Source organism: Micropterus dolomieu, linkage group LG06 (genome assembly GCF_021292245.1).
Source record: "Micropterus dolomieu isolate WLL.071019.BEF.003 ecotype Adirondacks linkage group LG06, ASM2129224v1, whole genome shotgun sequence".
NCBI lineage: Eukaryota > Metazoa > Chordata > Actinopteri > Centrarchiformes > Centrarchidae > Micropterus > Micropterus dolomieu.
In genome coordinates this window covers 27,477,580-27,500,115 of record NC_060155.1, presented here as the reverse complement: position 1 = coordinate 27,500,115, position 22,536 = coordinate 27,477,580, and the positions used below count along the sequence as shown (strand labels likewise).

The window sequence follows — 22,536 nt, the reverse complement described above, 5'->3', positions numbered from 1 at the left end:
GCAATGACCTTTTGTGTCTTGCCCTCCTTGTGCAAGGTGTCAATGGTCGTCTTTTGGACAGCTGTCAAGTCAGCAGTCTTCCCCATGATTGTGTAGCCTACAGAACTAGACTGAGAGACCATTTAAAGGCCTTTGCAGGTGTTTTGAGTTAATTAGCTGATTAGAGTGTGGCACCAGGTGTCTTCAATATTGAACCTTTTCACAATATTCTAATTTTCTGAGATACTGATTTTGGGGTTTTCATTAGTTGTCAGTTATAATCATCAAAATTAAAAGGAATGAACACTTGAAATATATCAGTCTGTGTGGAATGAATGTACACATTATAAAAGTTTCACTTTTTGAATGGAATTACTGAAATAAATCCACTTTTTGATGATATTCTAATTATATGACCAGCACCTGTATATTTTTTAGTTTTTGATTTTTGATTGCCTACAAGGACTGTTGTATTTCTTATTTTATGATATATTGTATTAATGAAATGCTTTGATAAAACATTTTTAGGTTTATGTCAATATTTATTGTATAGGAGTTTTAAAAACGACAGGAGAAAAACTGCTTTACACATAATCATACAGAGCAGGGGTTAAGATACCGTTCGATGTTTATTTAGTTATTTGTACAGTCATTTGGAAATTAGTTGGTGTCAATGAAGGAATGTTTGATCAAGGACGGGTCTCTGTGACGAGGAATTTATACGGGCCTGTTTAAATTAATCAAATCCAATGCTGGGAATGAGATAAACTCCTAAAAGCTGTTAGACAAATTAGCATTGTAGAAAAGCAAGATGGCAGGAGGAGAGATAAACCGTATGATGCCAAACAAGGTGATGGGGTAACAAAAGGATATTCATCATTGAACAGATGTGTTTGCCTCCCTGCAGCACATCAGAAATCCCTCAGTTCCGGCTTCCCTATGAGGTTGTCCAGTTTGAAATAGAACTGATGAAGGACTTGGGAGTCAAGGTTTGGCCCATAGACACACGTATCATACTCACAATAATGATGTGTTGAGAGCTTTATTTAAATCCCTGCACAGTCTTGTTAAATGTGTGTGTGTACACGGCAGGTGGTGTGTGAGAAGGGTCTCGGTGTTAACGGACTGACTCTGACCTCCCTGAAAGAGGAAGGATTTAAGGCTGTCTTCATTGGGATTGGTGAGCGCCTCGTTTTTCAGAAAACAACTTTGCATTTGGCTTCCTGGGTGTGCATTATAAAGTTTATCTATTGGGGTTTTACTCCTTTAATCCATCTTTAATGTCTGCCTATGTGTGCTTTCAACTGTTACACGAGACAGCAAGTGAGTGTAATTCTTTGGTTTTTAGTAGTTAGTAGAAATGTTCAAAGTCATAATGGACAAACTGGAAGTTTCGGACTGCTCCATAAATTCAACTCAATTCAGCTTTATTGGCATGAATGTAAAACAACAATATTGCCAAAGCTACAAATAAATTACAAAAGAACAAAATTTTGTGTTTGTGTGTTTTAAATATATATATATATATATATATATATATATGTGTATGTATGTGGATAAATATTAAAAATAAAAATAATAAGTAAAACAGTAAGTGTTTGTGTGTGTGTGTGTTAAAAAATAAATATAATATATTTTAAATTAAAAAAATAAATAAGTAAACAACTTAAAAATCAGTATCAAATGTGAAATTTAAAAATAAATAAGAATAATCATATCTGTTCAAACTATTTTAGGATACTCACTCTTTTTCTTCCAATATACGTGTGTGTGTGTGTGTGTGTGTGTGTGTGTGTGTGTGTGTGTGTGTGTGTGTGTGTGTGTGTGTGTGTGTGTGTGTTTTTGCGTGTGTGCGTGCCTCCAGGTCTCCCTCAGGCCAACAGAGCTAAAATCTTCCAGGGCATAACTATGGATCAAGGCTTCTTCACTTCCAAAGACTTTCTGCCGATGGTGGCCTCAGCTAGCAAGAAAGGTACTTTTGTGAACACACGCACACACACACACACACACACACAAAGCATGCTCACACATCGACCATTCATATAAGAGGTTTCGTAGACTGATAAAGACCTCACATAGCGTGATTTTAATGAGCCCGGCCGAGGAGATACAGTACCAGCCTACAACATGTGAACACATTGAACACCAAATCTGAAGAAGAACATCTTTTGGTGCCTTTTATGTTTCTGTCTTTCCCCTAGTGCCTGTAAGTTTTCCTCCTAGGTCATCTTTAATTAGCCTTAAACTAGAACAGCGAATCTATCTGATGTTTAGACTCCAATGCAGCGTCATATTGTAAGTCGGGCTGCACGATATTGTAAAAAACGGACATTTGCAAAAAAAATAAAATTATGTGTTATATATATTGTGATATGAATAAAAACTTCAGTTGCTCTATTTGAAAAGAATTAAGCAATTATTAGGGTGATTTTGTAGTGGAAAATGCATAGAAAACAGTCTCAAGACTTTTTTGAGTGCAAACCAACTTTTCTGGAGCTTTAATGTACTAAACCTATTTTTAACAATATGAAAATAAGAGAGCAGCTATACACCTTTTTGAGAGGTTTACAAAAGTTGCTTTTCTTTTTACAACCAAATCTCCACTTTTCTCTCCTGTTCCTCACTTACTTGCAGAGCCTGCATTGGTTGTTGTTGTTTTTTTAAACTATTTATTAAGTTTCTGTTCATTCTACATTCAGGGAAAACAACAAAGAATTAAAAAACACACACATCAAGGTTACAATGCATGATAGTCATATTTGTAAGCTATTATCAAAAAGGCTGAACATCTTGTGGTTTCTTGAGTTTATACACACATATTATACCTCGTCCTTTTTTTTTTTCAATTTAGCAACAAAACTTCTCCTTTCAGTCAAACGTGGAAGGTAATTTATTTTTCCATGTCATAAATCTCTCTTACAATTCCCAGCCATTGTTCTATGGTGGGGGTTTCAGTCCTGTACCAGTTTCTTGTTATTGCCTTCTTCGTTGCAATCAGTAATGTCTTGACTATATAATCTGTCTTTTCCAGGCATACAATCAATTACTTGCTTTGGTTGTTTTGATAAACAGTATTGTGATTGGTGGTTCGCTGTGCCTGCAGATCCTGCTCGTCACTTACAAACGACAAACTCTGTGCATCCAAGAACCCTTAAATCACAGTAAATTATGTTTCTTCTCTTGTAGATTAGTCATGCAATATGATAACTGTGCGCGTTTTCCTTTTGTATCAAGCAGCAAAAACATTTTTGAGTTAATTTGACTTGCTTCACATTGCATATGCTGCGATGTGACTGTTGCGTATAGGCCCATTGAGATGATATGTTGTGCAGCCCTAATTGGAATCTATTACTATCCCTGAGTTGTCCTCTAATCTGTGGAGCCTGACGCCTGAGCTACTGTCTCCACCTTATTTGTCTAACTGTGGTCCCCCAATAAGGACAGTTACATAAGAGAAATAACTTGAGCTGGAAGGTCAGTGAACACTTGTAGGGTCAGCTAATGACTACAAGCTGTTATATCAATTAAGCCCCCCTACGACATATCTTTATCGTTGCCATGTCTCATTGTCTCTGTCCAGGTATGTGTCAGTGTCGCTCTTCTCTGCCAGAGTTAAGGGGTGTGGTGATAGTTTTGGGCGCCGGCGACACCGCGTTCGACTGCGCCACCTCGGCTCTTCGCTGTGGAGCCAAGAGAGTCTACGTCTGCTTCAGGAAGGGATTCACGAACATCAGAGCTGTCCCGGAGGAGGTACGGATGACGAATAGAAGGATACATAGGCAGATGGACACATAGAGAAGATTAAATATGTTTTTCTGTCAGATGGAGTTGGCTAAGGAGGAGCAGTGCGAGTTCCTGCCCTTCCTGTCTCCTCGGGAGGTCATCATGAAGAACGGCCGGGTTGCCGGTTTACAGTTCTGCCGCACCGAACAGACTGAGGAAGGTGATTGGCTGGAAGATGAGGAACAAGTTGTCAGGCTGAAGGCTGATTACATCATCAGTGCCTTTGGGTCCATGCTTAACGACCCGCAAGGTAATCAACCAGTCAGCTGAGTGACAGACTGACTGATCAACAGCCTTTTTGTTTTGCTCTGAACTAATATGAGCGTTGAAAATTAATCAGAAGATGTGTGAAAATCTCTCTATGGTTTCTGAAAGGTGCATTCGTGTGAATTTTTGTGTTTGTATTTTTGTTTTTTCTTTCTTTTTCAGAATCATAAAAGATCTTTATTGCCAAATAGTATTTTACACGTACGAGGAATTTGCTTTGGTGATGATGTGCTACACGTAGACAAACATACAGTTGACAGAAATAAAAATATCTAAATATGGAGTAAACAGATGCAAGTTATAAAAGAATAATATGTGTAGAGAAAGAACGATGTGGCAGATATTTACTTGTGCATTACTCCAGGCTTGTGTTGTGCAGACATATTACACGGGGAGAGGATTGTATTTGTATAAATATATATATAAATTGACAAAATATATGACAAAATATTTTGCAGTGATATAAAATATGTTTATATATAAATGTTATTTTAAAAGTAGAATGTAAGTAAGTAATATGGAGAATCTTAAGACTAGACCTGCAACGATTAGTGAATTAATCGGTTAGTTGTCAGCTATTAAATTAATCGCCAACCATTTTCATAAACTTTACTTTACTGAAGAAAATAAGTAAAAAAATCTCTGATTCCAGCTTCTCAAATGTGAATATTTTATGGTTTCTTTGCTCCTTTATGACAGTAAATGAATATTTTTGGGTTGTGGGCAAAGCAAGACATTTAAGTGACGTCATCTTGAGTTTTGGGAAACACTGATTCACAATTTTTCCCCATTTTCTGACAGTTTATGGAACAAATAACTAATGGATTAATAGTGAAAATTATCTACAGATTAATAGATAATTAAATTAATCGTTAGTTGCATCCCAATTTAAGACAATTTTCTGTTTTCTAAACATAAATCTTATATATTTTATTTATTGTAAACGGATGACTGTCATATAAGTAATCAACCAGTATGGCTCCCCACAAACTCCTGGTCTCTTGGTCTGACAGACTGTGAAGTCATTAAGCTTTTCATATGTATAGAAGTTGTTCCTGGCTGAGGAACATTAACAGGGTGATGACATGTTTTAATACACAAGGACTCGCACACTGCAGAGTGCTCCCTTTCAAAAACAGTTATGTTCTAGCGATGTTTTCATACATATAACCATAATTTGTCTGTGCATAGTGACTGAGGCCATGGCTCCTGTGAAGCTAACCCGATGGGGTACTCCAGAGGTGAACACAGACACCATGCAGACCAGTGAGCCCTGGGTGTTTGCAGGAGGAGACATTGCTGGTTTGGCAAACACAACGGTGGAATCGGTGAACGATGGCAAACAGGCCTCATGGCATATTCACAGACACATACAGGTAAATCAGTCTCTGCTTCAAACATTCAACACATTTATAAGATCTGGGGCTCCGACCAGGTCCAATTCAACTCCCATCAACGACAAAGAACTTAGACATGTGTCACTTATTGGTTGAAATTTCATTTTTAAGAAGCTGACTTGAAAAACCTTCCCCCTCCGTTTCATACTGACATAAGCTTGTTCAGATACTTTATCACGTTTGATTTGAAAAGTCTGTTGTGGGATACTCTGTGGGCCTGATCTACTAAAGGTTTGCGTGAGTAAAAACGTGTGCAAACTTCATATCAGCAGCAAATTAACACGTAAGCTGATCAACAAATGGTGTGCACGCAGAATGACGTCTTTCAAAAGTGCAAGATAGCACCTGTTGTTCATTTACTACTTTTACCTTAATGAATATACAATTGGGGGCGTAATGGGAGGGTAACGTGCAAATACATTTATTTACTACACGCAGTGTGATCTACCAAGCCTACAAGCAATTTCACGTGAGTGCAGCAGCTTCTGTATTTAATACGTTTGAAAAGAAGGTGCAAACCGCCAAGTGTTGTGCAGAGATGCCAAAAAGCAAATTTTTCTCCATGAGATGGAAGAGTTTAGAAAGTTGCGTGGCACTGCAGAAAGCCCCCAGCTGCTGCAGTGCGTAAAATTCATCCAGCCAGAGGGAACGATCACCAACTGTTCACAGCGCGGCGGTCGTAATAACGACACAACCCACTGTAGGTATCAGAGGGGGAATTGTGTTTGCTCCTGTTGTCATCTACTCAATAATTCTTAGTTGATCACCCAAAACAGGTACTACAATTACACGTGCAATATTTTAGACGGCACACGCAATTAGGTTCTCTTTATTCGGGACGTTAGTAAATCCGGCCCTGTGTGTGTGTACCTGACATTTGTTGAGCTGTGGTATGTTCATGTGCAGAGGGAACTTCAACTTTTAGGACTTGGCAGATGGCGGAAGCCATTTTAAAGGTTCACTGTGAACGTTTTTAGTGAAATCTAGTGCTGAGGCTCAGATGGTCCAATTTCATGAGTTGTGAAGTTGTGTTTCCGACTTCAGTGTGTGTTCATGTGCTCTTAAGTCGGAATGTGGAATCAACATGGACGCTACTACAAAGATCTGTTGGATTAGCATTATCAGAGCGTATAAACAACAGGTAGACATGTACGATATCTTACATCAATTTAATATCTAAATCCAACAACAAAAAAAGGCTGTGAATACCAGGCAACATATAGTCCTCTTTTAATATCTTTATTTACTACAGACTACCCCTGGCAAAGTTTTTATAATTTGTGTCTTTTCATATATTTGTATACTGTTCCGTATACTTCTTTATGTCCCATGTACATTTTATTCCTCTTTTCGCAATAAAGATTCACCGCTCACCCCTCTCTTTCCAAGCGTGGAGGAGAAGCTATGGTGGTCATCCATCCATCCATCCATCGTCAACCGCTTATCCTGCGTCCTCTATTTGTGTCCAAATTTCACTTTACTTACTTTAATAAACCAGACTATTACTACTACTACTACTACTACTACTACTACTGCTACTACCACTTATTCTTCTTCTCATACGTATTCAACGTAGTGACGAAAGTGTCCGTTCAGGCTAGAAACATGGCGGTGCAGCATGGCAACGTCCGTGTAAGAGGACCTGCGATGTATGTGGATAGAAATGACTCATTCTACAGTAATAAAAACATATTGGTTCATTATGTAAGGTCTTTATACACCACTGAAAACACTCCTAAATATTACACACTGGACCTTCAATGTAATACTCTATAACAAATTATGCTCTACATTATATTTGCTTCTTGTGTCATTTATGAATGTGATTTTGTTTGGCGGCCGACTATAAAGGTTGGGATGTTCAGTGCTTCATACGAGCACATGAATGCATCACACAAATAAACTGCACAGTACCACCACGGTCACGTGTGACAGGACTTGCCTTTCGAACACAGAGTCAGAGCCAAGAGTGCATCCTGATGTGTTAAACTCAGGCTTAACTCTATAAAATTTAATAGCAGAGATGGAAGTAAAATATTTGTCCCATCTACCTTCTGTCCGTAGTCCCTGCATGGACAGGCAGTGGACCCAGTCCCGAAGCTGCCGTTGTTCTACAGTGCTATAGATCAGGTGGACATCAGCGTTGAGGTTTGTGGAATAAAGTTTCCCAACCCGTTCGGCCTGGCGTCTGCTCCTCCCACCACCAGCGCCGCTATGATCAGAAGAGCCTTTGAACAAGGGTGGGGCTTCGCTCTGACCAAGACGTTTGGACTGGATAAGGTACAACACACACACACACACACACACACACAAACTATCTACATCTAAATGTTATTTATAGTCCACAGTTATGTCTAAATTAACAAGGCGGGACCTAAAATCTACCAGAGAAGTAATATCAGAATTAAAGTAGCTATATATTTCATTATCTCTACAGGTAGAAAAAATACCATTACTGCAAAAACGCTCACTTGACATGGAGCTCATTTAGCCATCACTATCTATTTACCACAGGAAAACCAGATTATCCTGACAGATTAGAAAAACACTCCACTGTCAGTGCATCTGGCAGACCTCTCTGAATCTGTCTCTACAGGACCTGGTGACAAACGTGTCTCCTCGTATTGTGCGTGGAACCACCTCAGGTCACGTGTACGGACCAGGTCAAGGCTCCTTTCTCAACATTGAGCTCATCAGTGAGAAGACGGCAGCCTACTGGTGTCAGTCAGTCAGCGAGCTAAAGAAGGACTTCCCTGATAATGTAAGTGTCACGTCACATCTCATTTGTTTCCTCATGTACAAAGTTCTGCTTTGACTCTACTTTACAAAGTAAGAAAAGCATTTATGAAAATAGGAAGAATATTACAGGATACTGCAAGTTTTTTACTTGCCTGTGTCGCAAAGTGCTTGCTCAAGGTGGGAATTGTTGGCTCTCTATAAATGCTAACTTTATTTGCTTTATTGGCATGAATGTATAGCAAAAATATTGCCAAAGCTACATATAAAGAACATAAGGACAATTAATTTCATTCATTTCATTATAGAAGGAAATAAAACAGCAAAAGTTGTTTTTGTGTGTGTTAATACAAAATAAAATAATAATAATACAAATAATAATAATAATAATAATAATAATAATAATTAGAACAAATATATAAAATATAACAATTCCGTAAAAATAAATATTAGAAAAAAGTAAATAATTAAAACAATAAGTGTGTGTGTGTTAGTATGTTAGAAAATGAAAATAATATATTAAATTTAAATAAATAAATAAAACAGTAAGCGTGTGTGTTAAATTTTTTTTAAATTAAAACAATATTAAAAATTAAGATAAACTAAGTAATAAATAAAGATTTAATATTAATATAATATTATTTATTATTAATAATATTAAATGATATTACAAAAAAGTGTACGGTCTAGACCACATCTATATGAAAAGTGCAATGAGATAACTTTTGTTATTTATATATATATATATATATATAAATAAATAAATATAAATAAAATTGAACTGAATAGAATATTTGCCGAGCTATCTGTTGTAGTGATCTGCCTATTTAACAGTGTTCATAGATTTGTGAAGCCAATTATTAGTCTGATCTGATGCCATATTGCGATGCTTCATTCAACCAGGTTTTGTTAAAGCTGTTGTGTCTGAAATATCATATGTGATGGCTGGAGGAATGGACCAATAAATGGTTTAATACTCTTATATTTCCTTTGGGTATTCGAAAACTAACCGTTCCCCGTCTCTCTCGGTCAGGTGGTGATTTCTAGTATAATGTGTAGTTACAACAAGGAAGACTGGACAGAACTAGCCAAGATGGCAGAGGTTAGTTAAATCCGTTCACAGAAAACACCCAGTATCATTATTGTGTAATTATTATATGTACACACACAGGTTACAGCTGTGTGGTTTGTGTGTTTAGGAATCAGGAGCAGATGCATTGGAGCTGAACCTGTCTTGTCCCCATGGGATGGGAGAGAGAGGCATGGGACTGGCCTGTGGACAGGTACATTGATCTAAAGAAGAATCAGAAGGAGTTTTATTGCCAAGTACTGTTTTACACATACGAGGAATTTGCTGTGGTGATAAGGTGCTACATGCAGACAAACATGCAGTTGAAATAAATATATAAATATGGAATAAACAAATGCAAGTTATACAGCTCTGGGGAAAAATAAGAGACCACTGCATATTTGTCTTAACTCAATATCTCTACATGTGTGGCAGCCATCGCATTCCAGGCACACCTCATTAATGAGGTACTGATTAGGTGATCACCTGAGCCAAACAAAGTATAAAATCACTATCCTCTTGCAAAAGGACCAGCTGGATGGCAAAAACAGTTGCTTGTAGTACCTCAAAGATAATCTGAACCATGCCAAAAGAGTTGAAAATAAAAGTTTTGCGTGAGGAAAAGAAGGCTTAAATTTTGACATCGAGTGATTTACAAAAAGAATGGCAATCAGCAGCTGTGGTGAAGTGCATAGCGAGGACAGTTCGGAATAGGCTCCTAGGGGCCGGGCTGAAGTCGTGCAAAGCTAGAAAAAAGCCTTTCATCAATGAGAAGCAAAGACAAGCCACGCCAAAGTTTGCAAAAGATAAGGATTGGACTGTAAAGGGCTGGAGTAAGGTCATCTTCTCTGATGAGTCCAATTTTCAGCTTTGCCCAACACATGGTCGTCTAATGGTTAGACAGAGACCTTGAGAGGCCTAGAGGCCACAGTGTCTGGCCCCCACTTTTAAATTTGGTGGAGGATCTGTGATCTGTGCTTCAGCAAGGCTGGAATTGGGCAGATTTGTCTTTGTGAAGGACGCATGAAACAAGCATTGTACAAGGTTATCCTGGAAGAAAACCTGATTCCCTCTGCTCTGACAGTGTTCCCCAACTCTGAGGATTGGTTTTTCCAGCAGGACAATGCTCCTTACCACACAGCCAGGTCAAAGGAAGACCCTGCCATGGCCAGCCCAATCTCCAGACCTGAACCCCATTAAAAACCTCTGGAATTTGACCAAGAAGAAGTTGGATGGTCACAAACCATCCAACAAAAATGAGCTACTTGAAGTAAGTGGCATCGTCTCCCAACAGCAATGTGAAGGACTGGTAGAGAGCATGCCAAGATGCATGAAAGCTGTTATTAAAGGGCTATTCCACCAAATATTAATTTCTGAACTCCGCTTATCCTGCGTACAGGCTCGCGGGGGGTTGGAGCCAATCCCAGCTTACATTGGGCCAAAGGCGGGGTACACCCTGGACAGGTCGCCAGTTAATTTCTGAACTCTTCCTAAATTAAAATATTAGTATTGCGTTGTTTAAAAATGAATGTGTCCTTGTTTCTTTGCATTTTTTTGAGGTCTGAAAACAATGCATCTTTTTTTTTTTTTTTTTGAGTTTCAGTTTTTCAGTTGACATTTTCTTCAAATGAATCTAAAAGACAACATTTTTATTTGGAAGAAATGTTGTCAGAACGTTTGTAGAATAAAACAAAAATGTTTATTTTAACCAAACACATACGTATGAATAGTAAAACCAGAGAAACTGATAATTTTACAGTGGTCTCTTAATTTTTTCCAGAGCTGTATAAGAATAATAAAAGAATAGAGAAAAATAATACAGCTATTTGCAGAGAAAGAACAATGTGGCAGATATATGTGCATTACACCGTGTTTGTGTTGTGCAGATGTATTGCAACGGAAGAAGATATCGTGTACATAAATATATAAATTGACAAAATACAACAATATTGAACAACAGCAATTAACAATTAATAATAGATTGACTTGCTACGCTGTCGACAGGTTGGTGTTTATGTGTGTCTTTGTCATTAGGACCCAGTGTTGGTGCGTAACATCTGTCGCTGGGTGCGTGCAGCCATTTCCATTCCGTTCTTTGCCAAACTGACACCAAACGTGACCAATATCGTCGACATTGCCAAGGCTGCTCATGAAGGTAAACACCCTGCATTACAGCACACACACACACTTTCCTCCATATCAGTTCTGCTTCTGTATTTCATTAAATCATTTTCATATGATACGTATGGTAAAAATGATTTAAATTCAACAATGTCCGTATTCAATGAATTTCTATCACACACATGTTGATTGTTGTTAATGTTGTGCAGTGGTGGATGAAGTAATCAGATCCTAGTACTAATACCTCCCTGTAAAAATACTCGTTTACAAGTGAAAGTACTGCATTGAAGAATAATCAGGAAAATCTTCTTAAAGTATTAAAAGTAAAAGTACTCTGTGCAGAATGAAAAATGTTCCCTGTAACTTTTATCATTATTACGCATTAATGTGCAAGCAGGATTTTACTGGTGTAGTTGGTTGAGGTTGAGCTATTTTGCTATTTTCATTATGGATTTATCTGCTGATTATTTTCTCCGTTAATAGCTGGTAAAAATTCTGAAAATACTGAGAAACGCCGTCAAAATTGCCCGAAGCTCAAAGTGACACCTTCAAAACGCTCTTGGTGTCAATCTAAACCTCAAAATTATTAAAAATATATTAAAAAAGTTAAAAGTTTGTGAAGCTGGAACCATAAAATGTTTTTTTTCTTGAAAAATTACCTAAATATATATATATCAATATAGTTGCCAGTTAAATTTCTGTCAATCAACTAATTGTTTTAGTTGTACTTTAGTAAACTGTTGCATAGTTTAATTTATAAGAAAACACATTTTATAAACTCTTCATATGTTCTGTGTAGTAAAAATGTTGAAAAGAAAATATCTCTAATTTGTACTTAAGTAAATGTACTTAGTTTCTGTCCACCACTGTTGTTGTGTTGTTACAGGTGGAGCAGATGGAGTAACAGCCACCAACACAGTCTCAGGTCTGATGGGACTGAATGCCAACGGCGCCCCCTGGCCGAGTGTTGGAGTGGGCAAACGCACCACGTATGGAGGGGTGTCTGGTAAGGAAACATACAAACACATACACAATCGCTTGTAAGTCTTAGTTACCAGTACAGTAGTTATAGAGGAGTACTTCATGAAACAGAAAAGCCACCAGTGTCAACCTTTAAAATATCTTTCAATGACACCTGACAAACAGGCTGAGCTAGCCTTCACAGACACACGTACTCATGTCAGCAATGTGTGCAGGTAATGCCATCAGACCCATCGCTCTGAGAGCGGTATCGGCCATCGCCAAAGCAATTCCCGGTTTCCCAATTCTGGCCACCGGAGGTATCGACTCAGCCGAGGCCGGACTACAGTTTCTTCACGCCGGGGCTTCGGTGTTACAGGTGATTATACGGCGGTGACACCTACCAAGGTCAGACTGACGTAATTGTTTCCTCATGCAAGTTAGATATCAGTCGGCCACTGTTGTTGTTGATTTAATAACATATTGTGGAAGTGATGAATGAATGAGGCAGAACCGATTTCATTTTTCCAATAAGGTCAATACTGTCGCCTAAAATAGCAAACCCAAAATAAATCAGTAACAACTCCTCAACCATTTGGCCTAGATGCATAATTCTGGTCTCATTTGAAAGGTCAGAATCTAAAGAATATAGATCAAATGAACCTATTTATCTTTCTATTAAAGAGTAAACGGAGATGCAATAAAGGAAAATATGATATTTTCATCCTCGCCTGGTTAAAAAAGTTATATTTTTTATGCAATAAACCATCAAAACCATCATCCAACTCATTATAATGCAACTGAATATCTTCTAATACACCTAGAATACACCTGTAACTGTAAATTTGATGAAAAGAAACTACTACACAACAGTTATTACACAATATTTCATAAATATACCAGGCGAATATCCATGTTTTGGCCGTGTTTACTGTTTATATGTTCACTTTTATTGGGAGTTTTCTTCAAAACACTCTTTCTCTCCATACAACCACGTTCCAAGTAAAATAAAGCTTCTAAAACATTGAAATATTGATAAAAACAGTGAATATTGATCAGTATTCCTGTGACCAAAAGGACTCCCGTGCTTTACAGGCGCACAGGTTGAGAACAGAACATCCTAACATCCTAAAACAAAAAGTAAGTCAGCGGTTGTAACTGTAAATAAATGTTGCTGCGTTTGTTGTTATTATTAGTTGGCTAAGTACTCTGTAAGTTTTGTGAGTTGAGCGATATGTGAGTTACACAGGTGAACAGACCTGAAGCTGAGCTTTCTTTAGACAGATATGTGGAAGGCAACTTGTGCAGCCACGCACGGTGATCAGAGAGCAATTTCTGTTGTGATATAAGTTTATTTAGATGCGTGGTGTTTGATGTGTGTTTGGTGTGGATAAAAATGGTCGATTTGAGATGCCAGCTGAGTCTCCTAGCTTCATGGAGGTGTGTCATCCATGAGTCCCCGTTTGCATTTTGAGGCGGAAATCGATCGTCCTCATCTTTACAAAAAAAAAAAAAAGACTACTCGACTTTGACTTTAACACCAGTGACTCGTGACTTTACTTGGACTTGAGCCCTTTGAGACGAACTGACTTGATACCCTCCCCAAACCCAAATGTAAATTATGATGTATATAAAAACAGTTATTTAATTTATGAAATTATTTGACATTTGTTGTGTGAAACTGTGCCATTGGCGCTTTATTGAATAAAGTAGTTTTTTTTATCATTTTTAACTCTTGTTAAAAATATGAAATGGTTTAAAATTTGGTGAAGAGCACATTATGACTTGTTTAGGACGGGAAACTCAAAGTTTAGGACTCGTTGGGACTTGTAAAACAATGACTTGGTCCCACCTCTGGTTCCTACTCTCTCATGTTAATGCAAGCTATTGTGGCGGATAACACAAGTGTACTGTAAAGTGCAGACAGTATAAACGGGGTTTTGACAAATAATTAATTAAATTGATACAGCAGTTTGAGGAAAAAACAAAATTTATTTTGATTTAAATAAAACGGTACATTGTTTTGATTTGATTATGTTTTTGTTGAGGTCTCTCTTTCTGCCTGTGCCACAGGTGTGCAGTGCAGTGCAGAACCAGGACTTCACACTCATTGAGGATTACTGCGTGGGTATGTATCTGCGAATCTGTATTTTATATTTTTTATGCTGTATTCTATAAATGAAGAAAATCTACCATATTTTACCTAAAGCAACAAATGACCAATAGTGTCAAACATCCTAGACACGTCTAGATTTATTTTACAATTTCATGACCCCAAACTCTCTTTTTTAAACACTATGCATTTACCATCAACACGTTTTATTCCTAGTTTTTAAAAATATATGTATACACAATTTATATGCCCGCAACACTCCTGAACTAATCACCAAGCTAGAATGTTCCATTGTATTCAGATGTGACTGCTTTGAGGTAGTAAAACTATATGATAAAACTATTATGGTGAAAATGTGTGTTCAGGTCTGAAGGCCTTGTTGTACCTGAAGAGCCTGGAGCTGAAAGACTGGGATGGTCAGTCTCCTCCGACAGAGAGACATCAGAAGGGGAAACCAGTTCCCAGACTGGAAGAACTGGTTGGAAAGGTACCACTACGTACTACCAATAATACTACTACTACTACTACTGCTGCCTTTAGCACCACTAGTAAAGAATATCATGGAAAAGTTCATTCTCTTCCGTAATTTAATAAAAAAAAGTGAAACTTTCATATATTCTAGATTCATTACACATAAAGTGAAAAACTTCAAGCCTTTTTGTTTTTTCGTTCTTGATGTTAACAGCTTACATTTAATGGAAATCAAAACTCTTGTATCTCAAAATGTATTTGAATTTTGGAATAAAGGATTTACAATACAGAAATGTCGACCCGAGAAGAGCTCTAATAAGTTAATTAACTCAGAACTCTTATCTCTTAGTCTGGTTCTGATGCTCACAAGGAACTTTTCCAGGTTATTCAAATATTTTTAGATGCACTTGTATGTAGAAGTAAATCAAACTGGATTGGCTGCTTAGCCTTGAAGATGCCTGTTTGGAAGAGACACCTCATCCATGAGGCAGAGGAAGTTTTCTGAAAACACCTTCATTTGACTGAATACTTCTCTATTTACTGTACTTGTTTATCCAAGTAGATAGAGAAGTAGTTTTGCATTTATACCAGCAGTACAAACAGATAATACAATAAATCAGACTACATCACATAACACAGAGAGTGGGAGGTATATAACTTTGCTACAGTACCACATAATGAAATATATTATTTAGTTAAGTAGACCTGCAAGGGGAATCGAGATTTAAACCAGGGCAAGGACCCCACAATTGTTAATCTGTATAATTTAATTGCAAATAATGGCAGCTCCTAACTTAATGCTGGAGACGGAGAGGGGGTGAATTGGCACCTGAGGCAGACTTGGGGTCTCATTTATAAACGGTGCGTATGTACAAAATAGGGCTGGACACGTGCGTACGCTATTTCCCAAGCAAAGGTTGTGATCTATAAAGAACAAACTTGACGGGAGAATGTGCGTCCTGTGAGTAAACTCTGAACCATGCGTACATGCACATAAAGAGGAGAAATTAGAAACGGCGTCTCACATGGCAGAAGGATGAAACGGTTTGAAATGAACAGACCTACTGTTGTGTAAAATAAATCGAAATATTACCTCTGAGTGTTACAGGCTTAAAGCCTTTCTGATTTTCCCTGAAGTGCACAAAAAACTCCCCACAATTTAAGATAATTTGCAGCGCACACAAAAAGATCCAGATTCAGGATAATAAACACAAACGGAGATATCTGGCTCTGCAAAATTTTAATCTGAAATCATATTAATTAATAGGCTACTTGCATGCAGTGCAATTTACATAATTAAATAAGGTGAACAGGAGTAAAAATTACTTTTAAATGGATGCCGTTTTCAATGCATCAGTCGAGCAAATACGAGAGCATAGTTTCAAGTTGATTATGATTTATAAAGGGAACTTGCTTACAACTGTGCGTCCGCACGGTTTTATAAGTCTGAATATTTGGCTTTTGGCCGCATGGACACTTTTAGTGAGGTTTCTACGCACAGAACTGTTTGTCCCTTTCATAATTATTGTCACTAACATTAAAAAAAACACTGGCACAACTGTTTAGTTTAGTAGTTTAAGGTTAGCTTTTTGCGTTTGTGTGTAGAGCCTCCCCAGCTTTGGTCCGTACCTCCAGCAGAAGACAGAAGCCATTGCAGAGCACAAGAAACAGCTCAGAGACGCTCAGAAAACTGATGTGATGGAAGCCAACGTCAGCCGGGTCAGCGTGCCCAAAAAACCTGTTCCTGCTGTCAAGGTATGGCGCACACACACACAAAAACTCACTACTCTTTGGATTTGAAATAAGTTTTTAACCAAGAAAACATGTATATTTGTGTGTGTGTGTGTGTCTGTGTGTTTGTAGGATGTGATAGCGAGAGCGCTGCGCTACATTGGAGCATACCAGGAACTTGACAACATGGAGCAGGTACATATTTTCCCCTCTAATATAGTAGCCATTTTATATTCTAAGAATAATACATGTGTTAATTAGCATAGCACGATATTAACAAAATGTTGTTTCTGAAACGTTTCCCCTTTGACCTCTGTTGTTTTGTTGTCTGCATGAGCCAAACATCTTCTTACTTTTCTGTCCTTTCTTTTCTTTCGCTCACACTTTTCTTTTCTTTTCTCTCTCAATTTTGCTCAGTTACTCAATTTGCTTCATTGGCATGAATGTCAAAAGAACAATATTGCCGAAGCTTCAAGGATAATACAAAAGAACAATTCAATTCATACAGTTCATTAAATCAATATATTATGTAATGTAAATACGTTTGTGTGTGTGTGTGTTTCAATAAAAAGATTTAAAAATTAAAAACAAACAGTAAACGTGTGTGTGTTTCAATAAAAAAAATTAAATACAAACCTTAAACGTGTGTGTGTGTCTGTGTTTCAATAAAAAAATGTAAAATTGAAAACAAACCGTAAACGTGTGTGTGTTTAAATAAAAAAATGTTTTAATTAAAAACAAACCGTAAATGTGTCTGTGTGTGTGCACCATAGGTCAGTAGTATATAGAAGTAATTTTATGTTTAGGTTCAATAAAGAAACAACAATATATTAATTTAAAAAAAATATCTGTGTCAAAGAAAAGAGAAAAAAAAATCAATTATTAAATTTGAAACAAGCAAAGAAACAAATAAACCCATTAAATATTTAGGGTTCATTCCAAGGAACAATTATTAAAATAACAAATAACGAAAATAATAATAATTTGAAATTTTTACCATACATTTATTTAATTTATTCATCAGTGCGTTTCCACTGGTTGTCCTCAGTTCGTGGCGTGAGGAGATACATTCTGTATGCACACGTGTCACGTGGTACGCTCCATAGAGTATTGGCAACTGGCCATTCGCATAGGGGTTTCAAGCGGGCTTTAAATCGAACACAACCAAGCCGCACAGCCAACAGACGCATCTCTCCACAAAATAACGGAATATTGCACACTTACTGCGACATGATAATGTGCAACATTGTGTTATTGAGTCACTAAAAACGCACTTTTATCGGAAGGCATATCCTGATTGAGCCGCCTGTGCGGTTTTTATTTTAGTCATATAAAGCTGCTTCTGATGTGGTAATCATCTATAGTCAGCAGAGTAAAGGCAGCGCCTACCAGGGATTGTTTTCAGTCTTATGTAAGCTCACAATATAAACTAGCTGACAACATACAGACTGAGTGAACACACCCTGACCCTGTGCCACGAACTGAGGACAACCAGTGGAAACTCAGACTAGACGGATAAATACAAAAAATAATTTTACTGTTTACTTTTTTATTATTATTTTCATTGTTAGTTATTTTATTAATTGTTCCTTTTTATTAGTTTTATTTTTAATTTCTCATTTGATACTGAATTTTTGTAGTTTTCTTATTTATTTTTTGTATTTATTTTTTGTCTATTAATACACACACACACACTTATATTTTATTTATACTATATATTTTTTATCAAATTTTTTTTAACACACACTTTTACTGTTTTATTTATTTATTTTTATTTTTAGTATTTATTTTTGCTTTATTTATATACATATATTTTTTTAACACTCAAACACACACTTTTACTGTTTTATTTATTTATTTTTATTTTTAGTATTTATTTTTGCTTTATTTATATACATATATATTTTTTAACACACACTTTTACTGTTTTATTTACTTTATTTTTATTTTTAGTATTTATTTTTGCTTTATTTATATATATTTTTTTTATTATTATTATTTTTAACACACAAACACACACTTTTACTGTTTTATTTACTTTATTTAATGAAATGTATAAAATGAGTTGTACTTTTGTAATTTATTTGTAGCTTTGGCAAGATTGTTGTTTTACATCCATGCCAATAAAGCTGAATTGAATTGAACTAGTACACTAAACTGCCAGACTCTATGTTGAGACAAAAAGTAGATAGAATGAATATAAACTAATCATAATCACGACCCTCCCGTGTTTTTTTTAGGTCCAGGCTCTGATAGATGAAGAGATGTGCATCAACTGTGGTAAATGTTACATGACCTGCAATGACTCTGGATACCAGGTTTGTCTGTCTATGTTACATAAAGATAACTGTCTCTTCCCTTTTGTATCGGACCCAGTCCTGTAACCTGATTTGCTTACTGTCCCTTTTAGGCTATAGAGTTCGACCCAGACACCCACATTCCCATCGTGACTGACAGCTGTACGGGCTGCACGCTGTGCCTCAGCGTCTGCCCAATCATAGACTGCATCAAGATGGTTGCCAGGAAAACGCCATATGAACCCAAGAGGGGCGTGCCCATTAGTCCCGTCTGCTAAAGAATAACCAAAACATTTCCACCTGTTTAATAATGGAGATCAGATTTTAGAAAGTTCTGTTTTAACTGTAGTAAAGATTTTATCCCATTAATGCCACTCATTCGGATGATGTAAAGAGTTCAAAAGCGATAGAAACAGAACATCCAACGTGTTATCTGGGAGTTTGTTTAAATGTGGTATTGATTTTAATAAATATTAGCCCCAAAAATATCACCAACCAACCTTTTTAAGGTCAAAGTTCACAGGGACTGCAGATGAGAATAAGCTTTTAGCTATGTCTTGTACAATTCATATATTGTGCATTCTCCCTGTCAAATAAACAATAATAATAATGATAATATAAAGTAACAGTATTAAAATAAATGTGTCAATAATTTAACTTTAATTCTGATTCCAATCATGTCGGCAAGTCTGCTTTGTTGTTATCTCTCTTTAAACACTATGTTTAATGTGATGAGAGACAATTTCGGTTTAAACATGCATGTTTTCTGCATGTTAAATGTATAAATGTAAAAGGAAATCAATCTTTGATTTAAATAAAGGCTTTCTGATCCCAGCAAACCATCTGTTCACTGGACTACAAACTAAGGATCAGACACAAGTAGGACATGTCCTACACACACACTACAATTGCTATATGTCAGAGGTCACACGCCTCTGGAGCACCTAGGGGTTAAGTGCCTCTCGTACTAAAGGCATGCGTCTTATCCACTGCACCATCGCCACCAGACAGTTGTGGAAGAAGTATTCAGATCCTTTACTTAATTTAAAATGTGCAAAACCCCAGTGTGAAAATACTCTGTTACAGAACTTTTCTGCATTCAAAACGTAATTACATAAGTATTATCGCAAATGTACTATAGTAAAGTTAACATTAAAAGTACAATAAATCATTGAGCAGAATGTATGTCAAATTATATTTCTTCCTGTATGGGGTACCTAGGAAGGTCCAAAATGCTCCCCCTCTTCAAATATCTACTCAAAACCCCCCTCTTTACCAAGGCATTCAATCCAGAATGACCTGTTGTTGTTCTGTCTGTAGTTATGAGTAAAGCGTCCTTGGTTCCCCTGAAAGGTGTTATAAAAATACAAGTTATTATTATTATTATTATTTAATATTTAGGGCTGTCCCCGATTACGGATTTACATAGTCAAATCTGAATCGTCAAGTCCTGCCTATAGTGGAATCGTGTGTGTGTTTTTGTGCACGGCGATTGCAAGACGAAGCGAAACTGAGGTTTATTGTTGACCATTTTCTCTCTCTCTCTCGCCTGCCATTCACCGGTCTTGTGCAGAGTTTCGCTTGCATGCCGTGCTGCTGACAACTGCATGCACGTCGCGGTTCCTCATGGGTCTATGTCAAGTGGCCAGCTATTTAAAAACGATATAATATTCTTTGTGTGGTTCATCAACGGTGATAAATTATCCTAAAGTCCGGCGAGGTGCAGCCAACTCTGCACAACACCAGTGAAGCTGGGGCTCCGTCTCTTCAGCAAGTGTTCTTCTTCTACCACTACACACGCGCACTGACGACCCAGGGTTAGGATTACAGTTTTGGATTTATTTACACACTTTGAAAACATTTATTGAAACTGGTAGTTCTATGTAAAATGGCATGATCCTTGTTTTGCTGGAAGCTTCGAGATTGACAGTCGAATCAGGCTCCGCCCATCGAATCTTCGACTATTCGGGGTCAGCCCTAATAGTTTTATTCCCAGTGGTGGAATCATTCAGATTTTTTCTTTACTGGCCTCAATGGAGGAAATTTGTTTTCACAGACTGTACTAAGTGCAAAATTCAGCACACACATTGTTATTAAGAGAGAGCATGGTGAAAGAACAGGTAACATGTCCCCACCACTTTTTGAAAGCATGTAAAAATTGCTTGCAACAATAAATGTTATATAACAAATTTTGCACAATAAGAAAACATGTAAATGCTCCGTACTTGTATAGCGCCTTTCTAGTCTTTTCGACCACTCAAAGCACTTTTACACTACATCTGCATTCACCAGTCACACTCACTCATACACTGGCGGAATAGCCACCAGGGGCAATTCGGGGTTCAGTATCTTGCCCAAGGACACTTCGACACGCAACCAGGGGGAGCCAGGGATTGAACCGCCGACCTTCCAATTAACGGCCAACCCGCTCTACCTCCTGAGCCACAGCCGCCCCAACATGCAATGTAAATATAGAAAAGACAGATCTGCATTGTCTAAAAAAAGTAACTTCAGCTAAAAAAAATAAACAATATTTACTGATTACATTACATTCCTTTATATTTTCATATTCTGAATTTTCACCCGCCACCTGAATTTTGCGCTTTCCTTTATATAAATAAAGACATTTCCATCATGAATTGGTGCAGAAAATGTCTCCAGAATACAGGAAATTAAGTGTTTAATGCTCAAAATCTTCAGGGGGAGGACCCCCAGAACCCCAAGTGTTATATTTAATCACTGAATATTTTGTCTAAATAGTATTAAAATATCTTCTTGTCTTGTTCTCGTAACCACAATATTGTGCATCGTCACGTCTCGTGGGCTAAATGTTATGTCACACCACTAATCTGGGCCCTTAAATGTCCCTAACACTTTTCAACACAAAGTGACGCCCTTGATGGGTTCAGTGATACTACGGTACAGGAGAAGCAGTAGGTGTGGTTTTTACTTTAAGTTTACGTAAGACAAGGAGTCTTTGTTGGCAATACCTGACCAAAAATAATTATTAATTACAGTCCAATATAAAATAGTTGAAAATGAGCTCAGCCTCAACAAGGTTTAGTAGTAAAATCCTGCTTTTATAGGAATGCACAGGGAATAACCACATGATATACACTCACCTAAAGGATTATTAGGAACACCATACTAAAACTGTGTTTGACCCCCTTTCGCCTTCAGAACTGCCTTAATTCTACGAGGCATTGATTCAACAAGGTGCTGAAAGCATTCTTTAGAAATGTTGGCCCATATTGATAGGATAGCATCTTGCAGTTGATGGAGATTTGTGGGATGCACATCCAGGGCACGAAGCTCCCGTTCCACCACATCCCAAAGATGCTCTATTGGGTTGAGATCTGGTGACTGTGGGGGCCATTTTAGTACAGTGAACTCATTGTCATGTTCAAGAAACCAATTTGAAATGATTGGAGCTTTGTGACATGGTGCATTATCCTGCTGGAAGTAGCCATCAGAGGATGGGTACATGGTGGCCATAAAGGGATGGACATGGTCAGAAACAATGCTCAGGTAGGCCGTGGCATTTAAACGATGCCCAATTGGCACTAAGGGGCCTAAAGTGTGCCAAGAAAACATCCCCCACACCATTACACC

At 37.3% G+C, this 22,536-nt stretch overlaps 1 protein-coding gene across 1 annotated transcript in view; it reads left to right on the top strand.

Moving 5' to 3' along the window:
• The window catches only part of dpydb (dihydropyrimidine dehydrogenase b), a 35,500-nt gene extending 15,957 nt beyond the window's left edge, over positions 1-19,543 (top strand). Inside the window, exons 9-27 of the mRNA XM_046052060.1 lie at positions 887-968; positions 1,072-1,159; positions 1,844-1,951; positions 3,560-3,729; positions 3,802-4,012; positions 5,221-5,405; positions 7,491-7,706; positions 8,023-8,187; positions 9,196-9,264; positions 9,362-9,445; positions 11,266-11,386; positions 12,239-12,358; positions 12,549-12,691; positions 14,386-14,440; positions 14,791-14,912; positions 16,502-16,651; positions 16,760-16,822; positions 18,868-18,945; positions 19,038-19,543. Of these exons, the coding sequence (XP_045908016.1) occupies positions 887-968; positions 1,072-1,159; positions 1,844-1,951; positions 3,560-3,729; positions 3,802-4,012; positions 5,221-5,405; positions 7,491-7,706; positions 8,023-8,187; positions 9,196-9,264; positions 9,362-9,445; positions 11,266-11,386; positions 12,239-12,358; positions 12,549-12,691; positions 14,386-14,440; positions 14,791-14,912; positions 16,502-16,651; positions 16,760-16,822; positions 18,868-18,945; positions 19,038-19,202 (2,395 nt within the window). The 3' untranslated portion in view covers positions 19,203-19,543. The remainder of the gene's footprint in view (positions 1-886; positions 969-1,071; positions 1,160-1,843; positions 1,952-3,559; positions 3,730-3,801; positions 4,013-5,220; positions 5,406-7,490; positions 7,707-8,022; positions 8,188-9,195; positions 9,265-9,361; positions 9,446-11,265; positions 11,387-12,238; positions 12,359-12,548; positions 12,692-14,385; positions 14,441-14,790; positions 14,913-16,501; positions 16,652-16,759; positions 16,823-18,867; positions 18,946-19,037) is intronic.
• The last annotated feature ends 2,993 nt before the right edge of the window (positions 19,544-22,536 follow it).